This window comes from Colletotrichum orchidophilum, assembly GCF_001831195.1.
Source record: "Colletotrichum orchidophilum strain IMI 309357 chromosome Unknown Scaffold_18.1, whole genome shotgun sequence".
In the NCBI taxonomy this organism is placed as follows: domain Eukaryota; kingdom Fungi; phylum Ascomycota; class Sordariomycetes; order Glomerellales; family Glomerellaceae; genus Colletotrichum; species Colletotrichum orchidophilum.
Window position 1 is genome coordinate 240,594 of NW_019172974.1, and position 14,230 is coordinate 254,823.

The 14,230-nt window shown below is 54.1% G+C and overlaps 6 protein-coding genes across 6 annotated transcripts; 1 reads left to right on the forward strand and 5 right to left on the reverse strand.

Moving 5' to 3' along the window:
* Positions 1–156: 156 nt before the first annotated feature.
* CORC01_03090 (WD domain-containing protein) lies at positions 157–4,020 on the reverse strand (the record flags this gene model as incomplete). The annotated part of the gene is made up of 1 exon (XM_022614740.1): positions 157–4,020. One exon carries the CDS (start codon positions 4,018–4,020, stop codon positions 157–159), a length of 3,864 nt encoding a protein of 1,287 aa, XP_022478742.1.
* A 1,222-nt stretch (positions 4,021–5,242) lies between these two features.
* Positions 5,243–6,238, reverse strand: CORC01_03091 (uncharacterized protein; the record flags this gene model as incomplete). The annotated part of the gene is made up of 1 exon (XM_022614741.1): positions 5,243–6,238. The coding sequence occupies one exon, from the start codon at positions 6,236–6,238 to the stop codon at positions 5,243–5,245; it is 996 nt and encodes a 331-aa protein (XP_022478743.1).
* A 1,734-nt stretch (positions 6,239–7,972) lies between these two features.
* CORC01_03092 (uncharacterized protein) lies at positions 7,973–8,727 on the reverse strand (the record flags this gene model as incomplete). The annotated part of the gene is made up of 2 exons (XM_022614742.1): positions 7,973–8,243; positions 8,306–8,727. The coding sequence occupies 2 exons, from the start codon at positions 8,725–8,727 to the stop codon at positions 7,973–7,975; spliced, it is 693 nt and encodes a 230-aa protein (XP_022478744.1).
* A 505-nt stretch (positions 8,728–9,232) lies between these two features.
* On the reverse strand, positions 9,233–10,593 carry CORC01_03093 (uncharacterized protein; the record flags this gene model as incomplete). The annotated part of the gene is made up of 3 exons (XM_022614743.1): positions 9,233–9,785; positions 9,842–10,380; positions 10,438–10,593. 3 exons carry the CDS (start codon positions 10,591–10,593, stop codon positions 9,233–9,235), a joined length of 1,248 nt encoding a protein of 415 aa, XP_022478745.1.
* A 1,310-nt stretch (positions 10,594–11,903) lies between these two features.
* CORC01_03094 (uncharacterized protein) lies at positions 11,904–12,277 on the reverse strand (the record flags this gene model as incomplete). Its single annotated transcript, XM_022614744.1, has 2 exons — positions 11,904–12,060; positions 12,195–12,277. The coding sequence occupies 2 exons, from the start codon at positions 12,275–12,277 to the stop codon at positions 11,904–11,906; spliced, it is 240 nt and encodes a 79-aa protein (XP_022478746.1).
* A 1,265-nt stretch (positions 12,278–13,542) lies between these two features.
* On the forward strand, positions 13,543–14,193 carry CORC01_03095 (uncharacterized protein; the record flags this gene model as incomplete). Its single annotated transcript, XM_022614745.1, has 1 exon — positions 13,543–14,193. One exon carries the CDS (start codon positions 13,543–13,545, stop codon positions 14,191–14,193), a length of 651 nt encoding a protein of 216 aa, XP_022478747.1.
* Positions 14,194–14,230: the final 37 nt, after the last annotated feature.

Genomic DNA, 14,230 nt, shown 5'->3' on the forward strand with positions numbered 1-14,230 from the left:
GCCCTTAGATTTAAAAAACAGCAGCTTTGTAATGAACATGGTCAAAAACCCAAATGCTTGTGACCACAACGCCGTAGAACCTCACCTGAACCAACCCGATCCCTCCCTCCTCCCTTGAAGTGATTACAGCGAACGAAAAAGACGGCCAAGATGCCACTAGCGCTCCGTCGGCACAAACTTGACGCTCTTCCTCCTCTCGCGCTCCCCTGGTCCGGACCTGCTCCCCGGGCTCGAACTCAGTATCCCCGACGTAGGGGTCCCATTCGCCAACGCCTCGCGGACGCTCTCCACCGCACGGCTCTGCGGAACTTCGACGCTGTCCCCGCGGACATTGGGCGGGATCACGGGGCTTCGTCCGCCCTCGGCCTTTCCCCCGCCACCGACGCCGCCGATACCACCGGCGCTAATGCGTACCTTTTCAACAGCCGCGCGACCCAGTTCGTCTGACCGCGTCGTCGACTTCTCGTCCCGCCATTTGCCCGGAAGACACGCGTGTCCGCATCCGTCGAGGGGACAGCACCCGTCGCTGAGCTCGTAGCTGCCGTCATCCGAGAGCGCGTGCCAGCCTTGGAGACAGGTCGCGTGGCCACCGTGAGCACAGCCGGGACAATACCACCATATACTCATGACCGGGTCCGAGGACGCCTGGGTACTGGCGCCAGCAACGCCATCGGCGAGGGAGAGCATCGTGGCCGTGGTCTCGCGGTGGCCGCATACGGCGCAAGGGGCCATTGTCGTGCGGCAGCGCTCGCATTTCCAGAGGGCCCTGGAGCCGAGGGACGGGTCTAGCTCGCGGGGCTTTCGGCAGCTGGGGCAGATGAAGCCGCCCTTGACGCCTTGTTGAGCACGGCCGAAGATGGAGGTGTAGTTGTCGCCCCAGTCGGGGATGCCCTCCGGCCAGCCCTTGATGCAGAGCTTGCGGAGGAGGGCGGCTTCGATGAAGAGCTTCATTCCTGTGAGGCGCGAGTGGTGTTGGCGGAGGATAGAGGATGCGCGAAGGGGGTCGATGACGGATTCAGACACGAGAGGCTTGAGAAGCAGTACCATGGCGGAGGCGTTGAGTGCCGATGTCCGCGTTTCAAAATCCAGGGCGCGAGCGAGGAGGGTATCAGGGTTGAGAGGCGGAGAACAGTCTGCCTCTGGATTCGATGCTAGAGGATATGGGTAAGGTGGATCTTCTGGCCATGGAAGGTAGTCGGATTCGAGAATGCTTGGCGTTGAGTCATGTTGAAGGGCTGGAGAGATCCTTGGAGGACTCGACGAGGCAACACCGACATGAAGAGGTGCGTGATCTTCGTAGGTTGCAGGTAGAGATCCCAGCTGTGAATGTGCCGACGGTTCATCCGTGGCTGTATCAGAAGCCATGGTCGTCTGAGAAATCATGAATATTTCTTCAGGAGAATCCTCCGGCCCGCTCTCGCCAGGACCATGGAGTGATGTCAGGGCGCCATGTTCGGGAGAATCTTCGATTTCTCTGCCACGGATGCGGCTCTCATATTCACCCTGTTCTTTAGCATTACTTTGATGTGCGAGTTGTGCAGGATAGCTTGTGATGGATTGTGCCGACACTGACGTCCCACCTTCAGAGGATGATGCCAGCCCTGAAGTTTGCCGGCTGCTCTCCGACATGGAGAACATTTGGGAAAAGCCATCAGAGTCATGTCGCAATGGGCGTCGGCTATTCGGCGTGCGGGGGCCATAGTCCAGGGGCTTCTGCTCCTTTTTCTTTGGCTCGGGCACATCTATGGCTTGAGACAGGGCGTCAGTATCATAGAAGTCGTATCCCTCTGTGATGGAGGTCTGCGACTGATCGCTTTCATGACTTGTGGTAGACAAAGGAACCGAGTCCAGTCGCCTCCTTGGACTAACGTTAAACGTACTGTGGGCAGCGGGGGGCAAAGCAAAGCTATCCAACTCCTTGACCGGTGGCAACTGAGCCTCCGATGGGTAATCAAACTGGGCCGCGTGTTCCTCGTTGATGGCCCGAGCAATTGGGGTCGCAACGTTGGATGTACTTTCGATCTCTTCGGAGAGCAAGGACCGCGGCCCCAGAGACTTGCTGTCTACGCCGTTCGATAGGAGAGCTGACGGTCTTCTGGGAGTTTCCTCCCCATTCACTTCTACAACAACATCCAATGCCCTCGGTACCCTCAGCTTGGGAATGTCTTTGGCTTTGGAGATGGACGGCCGCTTCTGAAACCGTCCGAGTCGAGTCTCGAGGTGAAATTGCGCTCTCCTGTACAACAGCAGGTTCATCGAGTACGCCAGGATTCGCCATGTTTGTGCTAGACGAAACAAATTAACGTGCTCGGCAGCGCGCGCGTAGTTTTCCATGATTCCGGCAATTCTATGAGCCAGAGGCTTTCCACCCTCAACGAACGGCAGTTCTCTGTCCAGCGTCTCGAGGTAATAGCTAGACAGATATTGGTAAATGTCAGCTCTCGCGGCCGCAGGTACGTGCCCGACGGCCATAGACTGCTGGGTCTTGTAGGTGCCAGTGACTTTGATGGCTTGCTCGAGACCCAAGACGAGATCGTCGCCGAGACCTGGGCCTGAAGAAGGGGGAGTGGTGCTGAGGATAGGAATAGAGCGCAGACTATGCCTCCGTTTCCTACTCACTCTTCGACGAGGACCTAGGAAGCTACCTACGACATCTTCTTCAGAGTCGCTGCGGCTGATGCTCAACATTGGTGTCGTTGGGCTTGAGCTATAGGATGTCCGAGGGGGTGCAACACTCGGCTGATGATGAACGATGGAAGGTCGTGGGCGGTCGTGCAATCGCTCGTCGAGGAACATGACGGCATCACCTCTTGCAGAGAGTGCCATTGTCGACACAGATTGCCTGTCAAGGACTTTCGGGGCGAAGGCGACATCGCATTGGTTGAAAAAGCCGTCGTGGCTGACAGTCCAGAGAAGGTCCTGATTCTGCCACAACAGACCCGAGGGTGAGATTTCGAAGCGCTCGATTTCCTTATATGGCATGGAGGGTCTAGCCAAGTCCCAAATATGCACAGCATTGATGCCGTACCGCTTATGGCTGCCGTCGTCGTAGGAAACAGCAACCTGGGCGGCACGTTTTCCCTGGGCGCTTGCAGACCAGAGACCAGGCCGCCAAGCCACCGCAGACACAGGGGCTGGTGTATAGATGACCCATCGAGGTTTCTGCCGCTTGTCGGCGTTCTTGGACATATCCCACACGAAGCATTTGCTGTCCCAGCCACCGCTTATCAGATGGTTGCCGTCCGGATGCCACGAGATGGAAGCGCAAGCCTTGTCATGCGCAGCTATCTTGAGCAACGGCTGAGCAATCTTGCGTACATCCCACTTGAGCACGACGCCAGACTCTGTACCACAGGCAAAGTAGAAGCCATCTTTGGGTGACCATTTGACCTGGCGAACGCCGTCCGCATTGCATTTGTATGCTCCTCGAGGGCTGTAGGTGAGACCCCCTGACCTGCTCTGCACTGGTGCGCGAATGTCGAAATACCGCACCAGACCGTCCTGACTTCCAGAGAGCAAAGTTGTCTGCCTATGGGGATTTATGTCGAGACTGTTGACCTGGCGTGAATCCTCCCTCGTCTGTACGAACTCGAGCGCAGCGCCGCCTGTCGCAATTCTTGAAAGGTCATAGGAAAAGATTTTGCCGTTGGCGCAAGCCGTGAAGATGGTGGAGTCGCCGTGCCATTTGACGTCTCGAATGGAGAGCTGGTCTGCCGTTAGAGAGCTGGACGCGCCCTTGCTGGAGGCCGATTGGGCTGTGATGGCGGAGCGAAGGTCGGTGCCCTCGCTCACGGACAGCTCGTCGAAGACGATGGTCTTAAGGACATGTCTTCCGGCGATGACAGCGGCTTGGTGATCTGGGGATGTGTCGAGGCAAAGGATGGGGGCGCCGGCGGAGTAGACGGCATTCTGCGAGGCGCTGGGCCGGTACGAGGTCTGGTAGTGTGGCGCACTGGTGATGCCGATGGAGTGGGTGTCGGTGCTGCTTTCGGCAGTTACTTTGCCGAGGAGTTTTCTCATGATCTTGTTCTCGCGACTATACATGGAGCTCAGCCGGCGCCATTGGCAGCGCCGTTATGTTGCGGTCGGTATACCGAAGGGGGTTTGGGGGGTTTCGTGGATGTGATACGAGGATGTTGAGTCGAGTCGCAGCTCTCACCTGCGAAAGCGATGGTGACGGTAGTCAGTCACTCTGGGTGCGTTGGTGCGAAGCTCGGCGCGCCCAAGCTCGGGTCAGTGGCGGCGTGTTTTCGATAAGCAGATAGCGATAAGACACCTTCCAGGTTGATTGTGGTGTGATTAGATAAGAAGCCGATGGGAGAAGGTACCTCGAGGTATCCGTAAATGCCTTACCCTACCTAAGGTACCTAGGTATTTACCTGGTGTGTAGGTAGGTACCTGGGTGCCTACGCGCTTACCTACCATAGGCCCCACCTCATCTTTCTTTTCAACATCCCGTCGTCACGGTTGCCTCGTTTCTTCTGACCTTGCCAATCCATTCCTGTGATACGCAAAGAGGAACAGGTGTTCCGAAAACATACAGAGGATTTTCCTGCCAAGAGAAATAAGAATACAGTCGGTGCTAACGAAACAGCGTTCGGCTCGTGTGCCACCTTGAGTCGCTAGATCTCACTACATGGAACGGCTTACACCCAGGCATTGGAATACATTCAACAATTCAAAGGACCTTGGCCTCTGCCGACCCCTTCGTGGGTGGCTTTCCACCATCGAAGAATTCACGATGCTATTGGAGCGGTTCTTCAATTCATCTCATTCACCGTAATCGCACTATTTATCGCCTCGGCGCAGACGTCGCCCAGACTTCTAGTCGATCTACCCTTATCACCCCAAGTTTCAGGCAAAGCCAATACACCTAGCACAACTGCTTGCCCTCGGAACCGCGTACGATGTCTCGCAGGATAGCCGATACTCCTACAAGCAAATGAAGATGGCGCTGCGAAACCCTCTGCATTTGTCGCCGCCGACGACGATAGTCGGCTATCTTGATGGCCGTGCAGCTAGTTCACCCCGGGCGCCTTGCCAACGGAGACCGCCGGGATGCCCATAGTCCCTCCATCATCTCCGAGTCCTCATCCTTTTCGGCCTTTCGACTCTTCCTTTGGGGGTTCTTGCTGGCTGGAATGTTCTGGTTCTCCCCGCCTCTCTAGCCCGACGGCCTTCTGCCCTGCAAAGCGTCAGCAAACAGTCAGTCGACGATGCTAAGTCTTTTCGACTTTTCGACCTACAAAAGCTGGTACAGCTCCGCCGTATCCAAGTCTGATATAGCCGAATCCGAGCCATGACGCTCATATCCCACCTCGATAGGACCTTGTGGTGCGGGCACTGCGGACATGGCGGGCGATGGTACCGCAGGTGCTGGTGGGACATCGTCTGCCTTGTGACCGGCCTCCAAGGATATTGAAGGGTTCGAAGCAGGCATAACGTTCTCCCGCGATCTATTCATACCCATTTCCAGGCATGAGTATCGGTTGCTGCCTTGCAGCGTGCTCTTAGACTCAAGCTCCCACATCTGATACGCCAGCACTTCGTGGGGATGGATTGAAGACAGGTACTGCGTCAACGGTTGCCCGATTTTGCCGTCTTTTGTGCCCTGAGCAGTTCCAAACGGCGATGTGTTGCGTTTGGGCTGCTCGTAAACGCCAGGCACTCTTCCCTTGCCAAGGACTACCGATCCGCAGGTCGAGGGGTCTGCGTCTCGCTCTCGATCGTCATCGTCGGGAGGCAGCCAGAGCGCCCGTCTCTCATGTGAATGGGGACATGCCAAGTACGATTCCAAAGGCCCAGCATTTTGTGGTGTTGTTTCTGATACCAAGCTGCCGGACGAGGAAGCCTCGGGTGTTGCTGGAGTCCCGGAACTCGACCGCGTTGCTCGGCCTGCGTCGTCGTCTCGCGCGTTGGGGCTCCCGTCCTTGTTTTCATGCATGTCTACGAGAGACTCGGGAGATGGGGCTGACGACCGACGAAATTCTTGTTTCGAAAGCTCAACCTTTGGCCTGTGTGCAGTTAGAACACCATCCTCGTCGGTTGCGGCATAGGAAGAACGGTACCGTAGCACATCTTTCGCCTCTTTCCTCGGTTCTAGGCTGATGCTAGATCCGTCCGGGGATTTTGATCCATCACGCCAGATACCAACTACGTTGATCTCCGAGCTCGTGCCAATGCCATGGTATTCGATGTCATCCAAGCCGGGCAGGAAGCCAAGACTTGATATGACCATGCTGAAGAACGAAGACTCGACACTGCGAAGGCGTTATCCCTCTCCCTCTCTGCCGCGAGGATTCGACCTGGGGATTATTGCAAGGAGGCTTGGGATGGCCAATGGTGTTAGCAGCCGAAGCTGAGCGAGGCAGTGAGGAGGATGGGAAAAGCAAAGATTGCATAGAACGGGTGCGCCTTAGTGTCGTACGAATGGTGTTATCTTCTTCTCTATTTTGGACCCTCGCGCAGGCCAACACAGGACGAGCGAGTCCCAAGCTAGCGGCGCAGCAAGGCGACCACTATCACGCTTTCCGAAATCCCGATGCCAGAGCGTTGGGTTCCCGCCAGCGTGAAGTTCTGCACGTTGGCGGCGGGACAAGGAACCGCCACTCATTTAACCGACCACCTCACATCGTCCCAGACTGAAGCCTCTCCTCCAGAGAGACCGTCCTGCATTCCTAGGCCAAGACAGGAGAGACCGGCAGTAGGATGGTGTTACGATCACTGGCGGAACACGGTGGGGCGCCGCAGGGTTCCCGACAGAATGGCACACCAATTGAGAAGTTCCTGGGCGGCAATAAGCAGTCATCCTTCCCTATGGCTCCCACCGGGGAAGCCCGGCGGGGAGACATGAGGAGGGCTTGACCGGGGCCCTGGTCGATATTGTTGCTTTTCTGTCTTGGCATCCCACCCCAACTTCATTTCGAGAAGCAGTTGCCTCGTCTGAGAGGGCGCCGTTTGGCTGGAAATCGCGCCGGTGGTATGGATAGATGCCGCTGTAACACCTCTCCCCTGGCTGGCTGACCGGGTCTGCTCCTCCCATCCAGCCTCTGCATGTCTCTATCTGCGAGTCTCTACTCGTGGATGGACCAGTGGATTGTTGATGATATGATTGACACGCACACACACAGCTGTCGACATTGGGAGACAAAAAGCAAAGCTTGCTTGGTACCGAGCGAAAGCGGACTCGGAGCGTTGCAATGCAGACTATCATTTGCCCATCCGGGAGAGACATGCATCCGTCATAAAAGCACAGAGCCGAGCGTCTTACTGACTTATTCAAGGCTTCATCTTAGTGTTGCAGTCTTGCAGACCTTGCATACCCATCGACGGGATTCCCATCCGGATATAAGACTTCGGGATTTGAACATTTTCTCAGCCCTCAACAGCGGCCCACCTCGTATCTCATTCTCGCTCTCTATCGTTGTGTTTGTCTCTCCCGTCACTTTGACTTCGGCTCGGCATTTGTTCGCATGCAGGGGGGGACAAACCGCTGGAACTGGAAAGAGATTCGTCAATTGTTCAGGGGCTGCCCGGGCGTCCCGTCGCGCCCGCTCCTCCTTACCATTCGGTTGGGTCATCCCCGCCATCGCCTGATGGGTTGACAGATTTTCCCGCCCAGGCGGCCCTGGCGAACCATTCTTCTCCTTCACATCTATACCTATCTCCTTCCAGGCCTTCCAGGTTGTCAAATTGGATCCTCCTCCCTCATTATCGGGACCAGACTGCAGATCCAAATCACATATCATTCACGCCATGGAACTGCAAAGGCCAGCCAGCCCTTGACAAATTGTGTCCTCGACGCTGCGATTACGGTCTGCATGCATGCAGCTCCCTCACGCTTGGCACCGCTCATCTGTCACATTTCTTCCACCTCCTTCGCATGCAGTATCCCATCACGATCGCCGCGCCCACAGGCCTGGCCTCAGCGTTAGCAACCACGCTATTGCCGGTCCGCAGTCATGTACCGAACTCACAGTAACAATACCCGGAATACGCCCACCGCCATGCCCATCCTCAGCCCAGCCCAGCACTCCGACGCCCTGTCGCCGTACTGGTCGCACAAAGCCTTGTCCAGGTTGGTCTTCATCGCAAAAATGAGATAGGATCCCGTCGCGGTGGCATTGAGGCAGAGGAGGGCGGCAAAGGCAACGGAGAGAGCCATCCCGACGCAAGAGCACGCCACTAAGGTGGCCATGATCCCAACGCCAACCTCGACGCACATAGATATCAACGATAACGTGCTTTGTATCTTGATGTCAGTCCTGGATTGTTTGACTCAGCGACCGGGTGGGCCAGAACTCACGACACAAAATCGGCCCTGTGAACGAGCCACGAAAACTTCTTTACCCTTTCGAGGCTCTGTGAGGAGATGACAAGGGCGATAACCTCGAAGATGACGAGGACTACATGTCCCACAAATATCAACGTACCGCCGTTTTCTGGGTTGTACCACGTCCACGACGACGCCGGCCGCACTTGCGCTCTCACCGGTATAAGATGACGGTTCGATGAACCATTCGCCGCGTTTCTTGACGTTCCAAACAAGGTGAACCTGCCAAGTGTCCAGTGCCGGGTCATGCTGGTATTGGCGTTGTGATATGTCCAAGGCTGTGCCGTGTGCGATACCGCCGAAAAACCGGCCCCGTTGGTTCCAGGGCTTCCCCATGGTGACTGCGGAGCGTTGGCGTACCCGATCGGTGTCTCTGGATCGGCATCGGTAGCCATGTTGATGAACTTGAGTGCGACGAGCTTCTCTTTTGAAAGGATCTTATTCTGGTTAAAAACTCGAGTCTCGGGAGAAGACACTCTAGCTATGAGAGGGGATTCCAACTGATCACTTATTCACCTCACGATGAAGTGCTTAGGCACTAGGGCACCAGGGCGCAAAGCGAGGCGAAGACCTCCCGAAGTTGCCAAGCACGATTCTGCCTTATTGATCTGCAAACACGCGCGACTAACTTGGTCAGCTCAACCTTGGATCCGCTTAGCCGACTGACAGCATGCTTAAAGCCTCACCCTGGGCCTTCAGTCAGTCTGTAGTGTAAGGTTTCAAGTGGATCATTGCTGCCCGCTGGCCAAGGCGCAAGCATATTTCAAGGTCACGATGTACTGAAATGTAAACGGACGAGACCCAACAGTGTTGCATTTGATTGACTGGATGCATCAAAACAGATGCATGAACCCTGGTCGCAACCCCACAAAGCGCTGTGTCATCTCACATATTCCCCTCTCAACTCTGGAAAATGTCCAGAGGAAATCTGTCCGCGATCTCCTGGTACCCAGCCACATTCGGATGCAAATGATCACCGCTATCAAACTGCGGCTTCAACTGGTCCCCTTCGCCAATAAACGACGCAAAATCAACAACTTGATCAAACGTCCCGTTCTCCAGAATCCACTTATTCACCCGCAGCCGCGTCTGCTCCCTCGCCGGGTCCGCGTACGACTGCCCGGTCCCCGAAAACGGCGTGATCGTCGCCCCGATGGTGGCCAGCCCGGCCTTCTTGCAGTCGGCCACGATTTGGCTATAAGCGTTGATGAGCCCGTCGCCGATGCGCTGCTGCGTGGCCGCGTCGGTGGCGCTGGGGCCAATGTCGTTTACGCCTTCAAAGATGAGCACGCGGGCGACACCTTGTTGCCCGAGGGCGTCGCGGTGGTAGCGTGACAGGAGCGTTGGGCCGATGCCGCCGCTGAGGACTGCGTTGCCGCCTGCTGCTTCGTTGGCGATGGCGATGTTGGTGAAGCCATTTTTTCGGATGCGAGCGAGGAGCAGGTCGGGCCAGCTGGAGGGATGTTAGTTTGAGGCGGAGCCGTGTCACAAAGGAGGGAGGTAGCCAACCGGTTGTTCTCGTTGTCGATACTCCCGCGTCCGTCTGAGATGCTGTCCCCGAGGACGATCAACGCAGACTTGTTCTTGGGAGCCCACGCCTCCACCGCACTGGCAAAGTACCAATGCGTTGTATTTACACCGCTGATGGAAGATGCATTCACTCGATTTCCGCTCTGAATCCATGAACTCGTGCGACTTCCGGGGTGTCCCGTGATACGGGTTCCAGATTGCCCCGACTGTGTGTACAGACTCAATGCGATGTTCGCTTGAGGGGTCACGTTGAAGTCTATGGGGTCAGAGTAGACAACGGTGCCTTGCTTGATAGTCACGGACGAGGACCCGGAGAAAGTGAGTCCCTTGAGGGTGGAGGTATCGATCCCCGGGACACCAGCCGCACCGCCGATGGGGAGAGCCAAAGAGGCCGCTGTGATGGGCAGATCTGAACCCCCAAAGGTATTGGTAAGCTGAACGCGGATGCGCGATGCGCCGATGGAGGCGTGAAAGGTCTGGCGGAGGGTGGCATTGCGAAATTCGGCACTTGCTCCGTTCTTATAGAGTGAAGTTAGCACAAGCATAATGTGTGAGAGGAGGTAAAGGCAACATACGTAAGGCGAAGGTGGCAGGTTGCTCTGCCCTACGTCTTGGGGCATGGACGTCCATGTCACGACCCAGTGGTTGTCATCCTGTCTTTCGTGGAGGCTATCGCCGGTTGGAACGGCGAGGGTGAGCGTTGCCCAAACGAACAGCCAGTATGCCAGCATCGTAGAAATCCGTGATGAAGAATCGTCTCCAGTGACTTAGCAGGACTCAAGCCCCTCCGTTATAACTAATATATTTGAATTGGATTTTGTCGCTGATAATGCAATAATTCTTTGTTTCAGACATTGGATGGAAATCGTCCGTATTAAATAATAAAATTCTTTGCACCCCTCTCTCAACTGGCTTTTAGCCAGTTCACTTTAGCCAGAGGGCCCCTGATTCCATTCCCCCGATTCCATTCCCCCGAACATCCGCACTTCGCCCAAAGTGTTGACTCGACATGGCTAGGAACGATTATGCCATGCCAAGGGTTCCCCGGCTAGTCTGTTTAAGCTTTATAGACGGGGTGCCGAGACCCGCGTTTTCAACTTAGTCCCAGTACGGATACTCCATATCGACACCCCCTTACAAATTCACTCCCATCTCGTCGGATCCGATTCAAGAAGCAAGAAATAATCGGGCACTGTGCGATGTTGTCCAGACAGTTAGACCTGGAAAGGGTCTGGAAGAAACAAAGAGAATCAGCAGCTAGTCCTCTGAGGAATGAAACAATCAGAAGGCAACCAAGTGAACTTCTAGTCCCTTTTTAAGCAATAATCGTGCCTTTTGGGGAAATTGCCGTCGTTATGTCCTTGAGGAGTCTGATTGCCAGCATCGGTTATTCAAGGCGTAAGTGAAGCAGTCTGCACATCGTCATCGACTGGTTGAGCACCACCAATGATAGTGGAACCTTTCTTTAACAAGGTGATTACTGGCATATGATTCACAAAATCATTAAATCACTACTAGAATCGGAGGGTCGAAGGCAGCAAGTTTTGATAAGAGTATTGAATTAATGAATACATCGAAATTAATGTCCTGAGCAGAGCCGTTCTGATCGATGGCTCCGCGAAGGCCCTCGATCTTTGCTCCACGTCTTTTCGATTCGAATCCCCCCTGCTTCTCCCACCCGTCCCCCCAATTGTTGTATACTGAGTTCCTAGGCTTTACACTTGGTGTACGGGGTCGAACGTAACGAGGCACGGCGTCTATTCTTTGTCTGGCGGCGCTTTTCGTATCTGGTCCGGAGCTTTTTCCACTTGGCTATGGCTCCGTCTTGAAGCTCTTGCTCTACCAAATCGTCAAAAATTTGTTTTCCGTCACTGAATTGTTCCAGGGATATAGTTACAGTCTTCTTTTTGTTTTTATCGAACCAACTGAGCGTCTTTGTCTCCTCTTCCCATTTGTAGTCCTGGGCTTGATAAGCGATGTTAGGGCGGAGCGGTTTCAGTGGACTGTCGATGCCCCGGGAAAAGGGCAAATCATGAGCTGTTCAGTCCTCGTCCCAGACCTCCCAGCGACACCATTTGGTCCATAAGTCAAAGTCTACATCTTCGTCAAGGATCTTGTAGACCGCAAGCGCGAGCTTGGCTTGAGTGAGTTCCTCCAGAGAGGGATGAATCTGACTCATAAGGATCCATGAATAGCAGCTGGTGATGAGTTTGTCAATGCTCTTGGCTGCTGCATGTTCATGAATGTTCATCGACCATGTTTGCAGATGAATGTGCGCTTTTTCTGCCTTTCCGTTTCTGCCGCCGAGACAGGTGTGGTGAGAGGGAGGAACGGGAGACCCAAGAAGCCTGCTTTCGAAGTAGCAATGTTGTTGGGGATATTGATGCCCTGGACGGTAATGGCCTTGGAAGACATGTTGACGTAGGGGCTAGTATGACGTTTACCGTACTCTTAGTCGTAGAAGAAATTGAAGATTGCTTGATTGGAGTTGTGAGCTGCTCGTTGCTATGAGATCAGTAGAATGAAGGTTGTCACTTTGAAGGAAAGGCAGAGGCTTACGGCACAACGACGGCAATATGTAATGCTGTCAGAGAGTTTCTCCGGGTCTTGTTACCTGTACGTCCCCGGTAACCTTTTGAATTTCGTTGGAATGATGGATAGTTTTCACATTTCCTCGTTCGCTGTGATGATGGAAGTCCCGGAAAGATGAGGCTTGAGTCATTTAGAAGGGTGGCACCTATGCGGACAGGTTTGTAACACTGGCTTTGGAAATCTACTGTCACATGGATTGAAGTGAGCACCTTTTCGTTCCGGAGTAAATGTGTGATCGTTGCGAGCCGACGGTCTGAAAGGCTCCATTTCGAGTCAACGAAGATCATCGAGGATGCCTACGTCCCCTAATTGAAATGCACTTGACATGATAGATTTAACACCCCATCTTGTTGAATCCACGACATAAATGCAGTGTGAATCAGGTTGTACAATTAGTATAGGGGTAGATAAGATAGGGACAGGAGGGTTCAAGATCACTGTGTGGACGACAATGACTTCAGGTTGCAGCTTCATACAATATGCCGGTTAATTCAAGGGTTGCCCAACTTACACTAGTCAAATAGGCTACCCTAATCTTCACAATGTATATATTCGTTTGCATTTCTCATCTTTGTGGAATCTTTCTCTACGTTAAATCTTCGTTTAATCTCTGTGGTATTGATCCGTCATAATCGAAACCATCGCGATCTAGCCAACCGGGGTACCGGGGGTAGAATTGAAACCACACCAAGATGACCGTTAGAATTCGACCTGCAAGCCAAGACCGTTTGCGGAGATAAGCATCTGCAAGAGCCGCAAAGCTTAAGCGGACTAGCTCCAAGCCAAGACGCTGGGAGCGTGTGCCTCTGATACCTCAATGTCCATTTGGGGTAAGGTAGACACACGGGTGCCTAGTCTCAAAGCTTCTTCTCACCATGTTTTAACTTCCATCATAACATGGGCCTCCAAACCTTTGCATTTGCCCATGATATCGACTCTGGAATCAACCTTTGACCAGTACATTGAGGTCTTCGGCGTGAAGTATTGCCTGACGAGAACGCTACGGCGTAGTGCGTCTCTTATTGTCGCTCAACATTACATGTACACACATCCGCGTCTCCAGCGAAAAGACCACCCTCAGGCGAACCATGGCAAGCCTCAAAGCAGAGACCAATATGGAAGCAGGAAATTTGCCTGAAACGCCCGGCACTATAACTCTTCCACCAAGGTCCCCGGAATCCATCCCGACCCTCCTATTTGAAGATAAATTCAAGTGGGAGAACTACCTGGAGAGCTCCTACCGAAGTCCACTTGGCGTCTGGCTCAAGATCTCCAAAAAGAACGCCGAAAAGTCGACAGTCACCTACGACCAGGCCCTCGACGTAGCGCTTTGCTTCGGCTGGATCGACGGACAACGCAAAGCCTTTGACGAGCAGCACTTCATCCAGAGATTCACACCGCGTCGGAAGAACAGTCTGTGGTCAAAGAGAAACGTTGACAAAGTCGCGGCTCTGACGCAAGCGGAACGCATGAGGCCAGCTGGACAAGCGGAAGTCAATGCCGCCAAGGCAGATGGGCGATGGGATCGGGCCTACTCTTCTGCAAGCATGATGGAAATGCCTTTGGACTTTGCGGAGGCATTGCGAGGAAACGAAAAGGCGAACGAGTTCTTTGATTCTTTGAATAAGACGCAGCGATATGCTTTCTTATGGCGGATTGAGACTACGAAACGGTCAGAAACGAGGAAACGGAAAATAGATCAATACGTCGGTCTGTTAGCTGAGCACAAGACGATCTAAATTGACGACGCCGGAGGTGGGAATCATTGTATGGGGC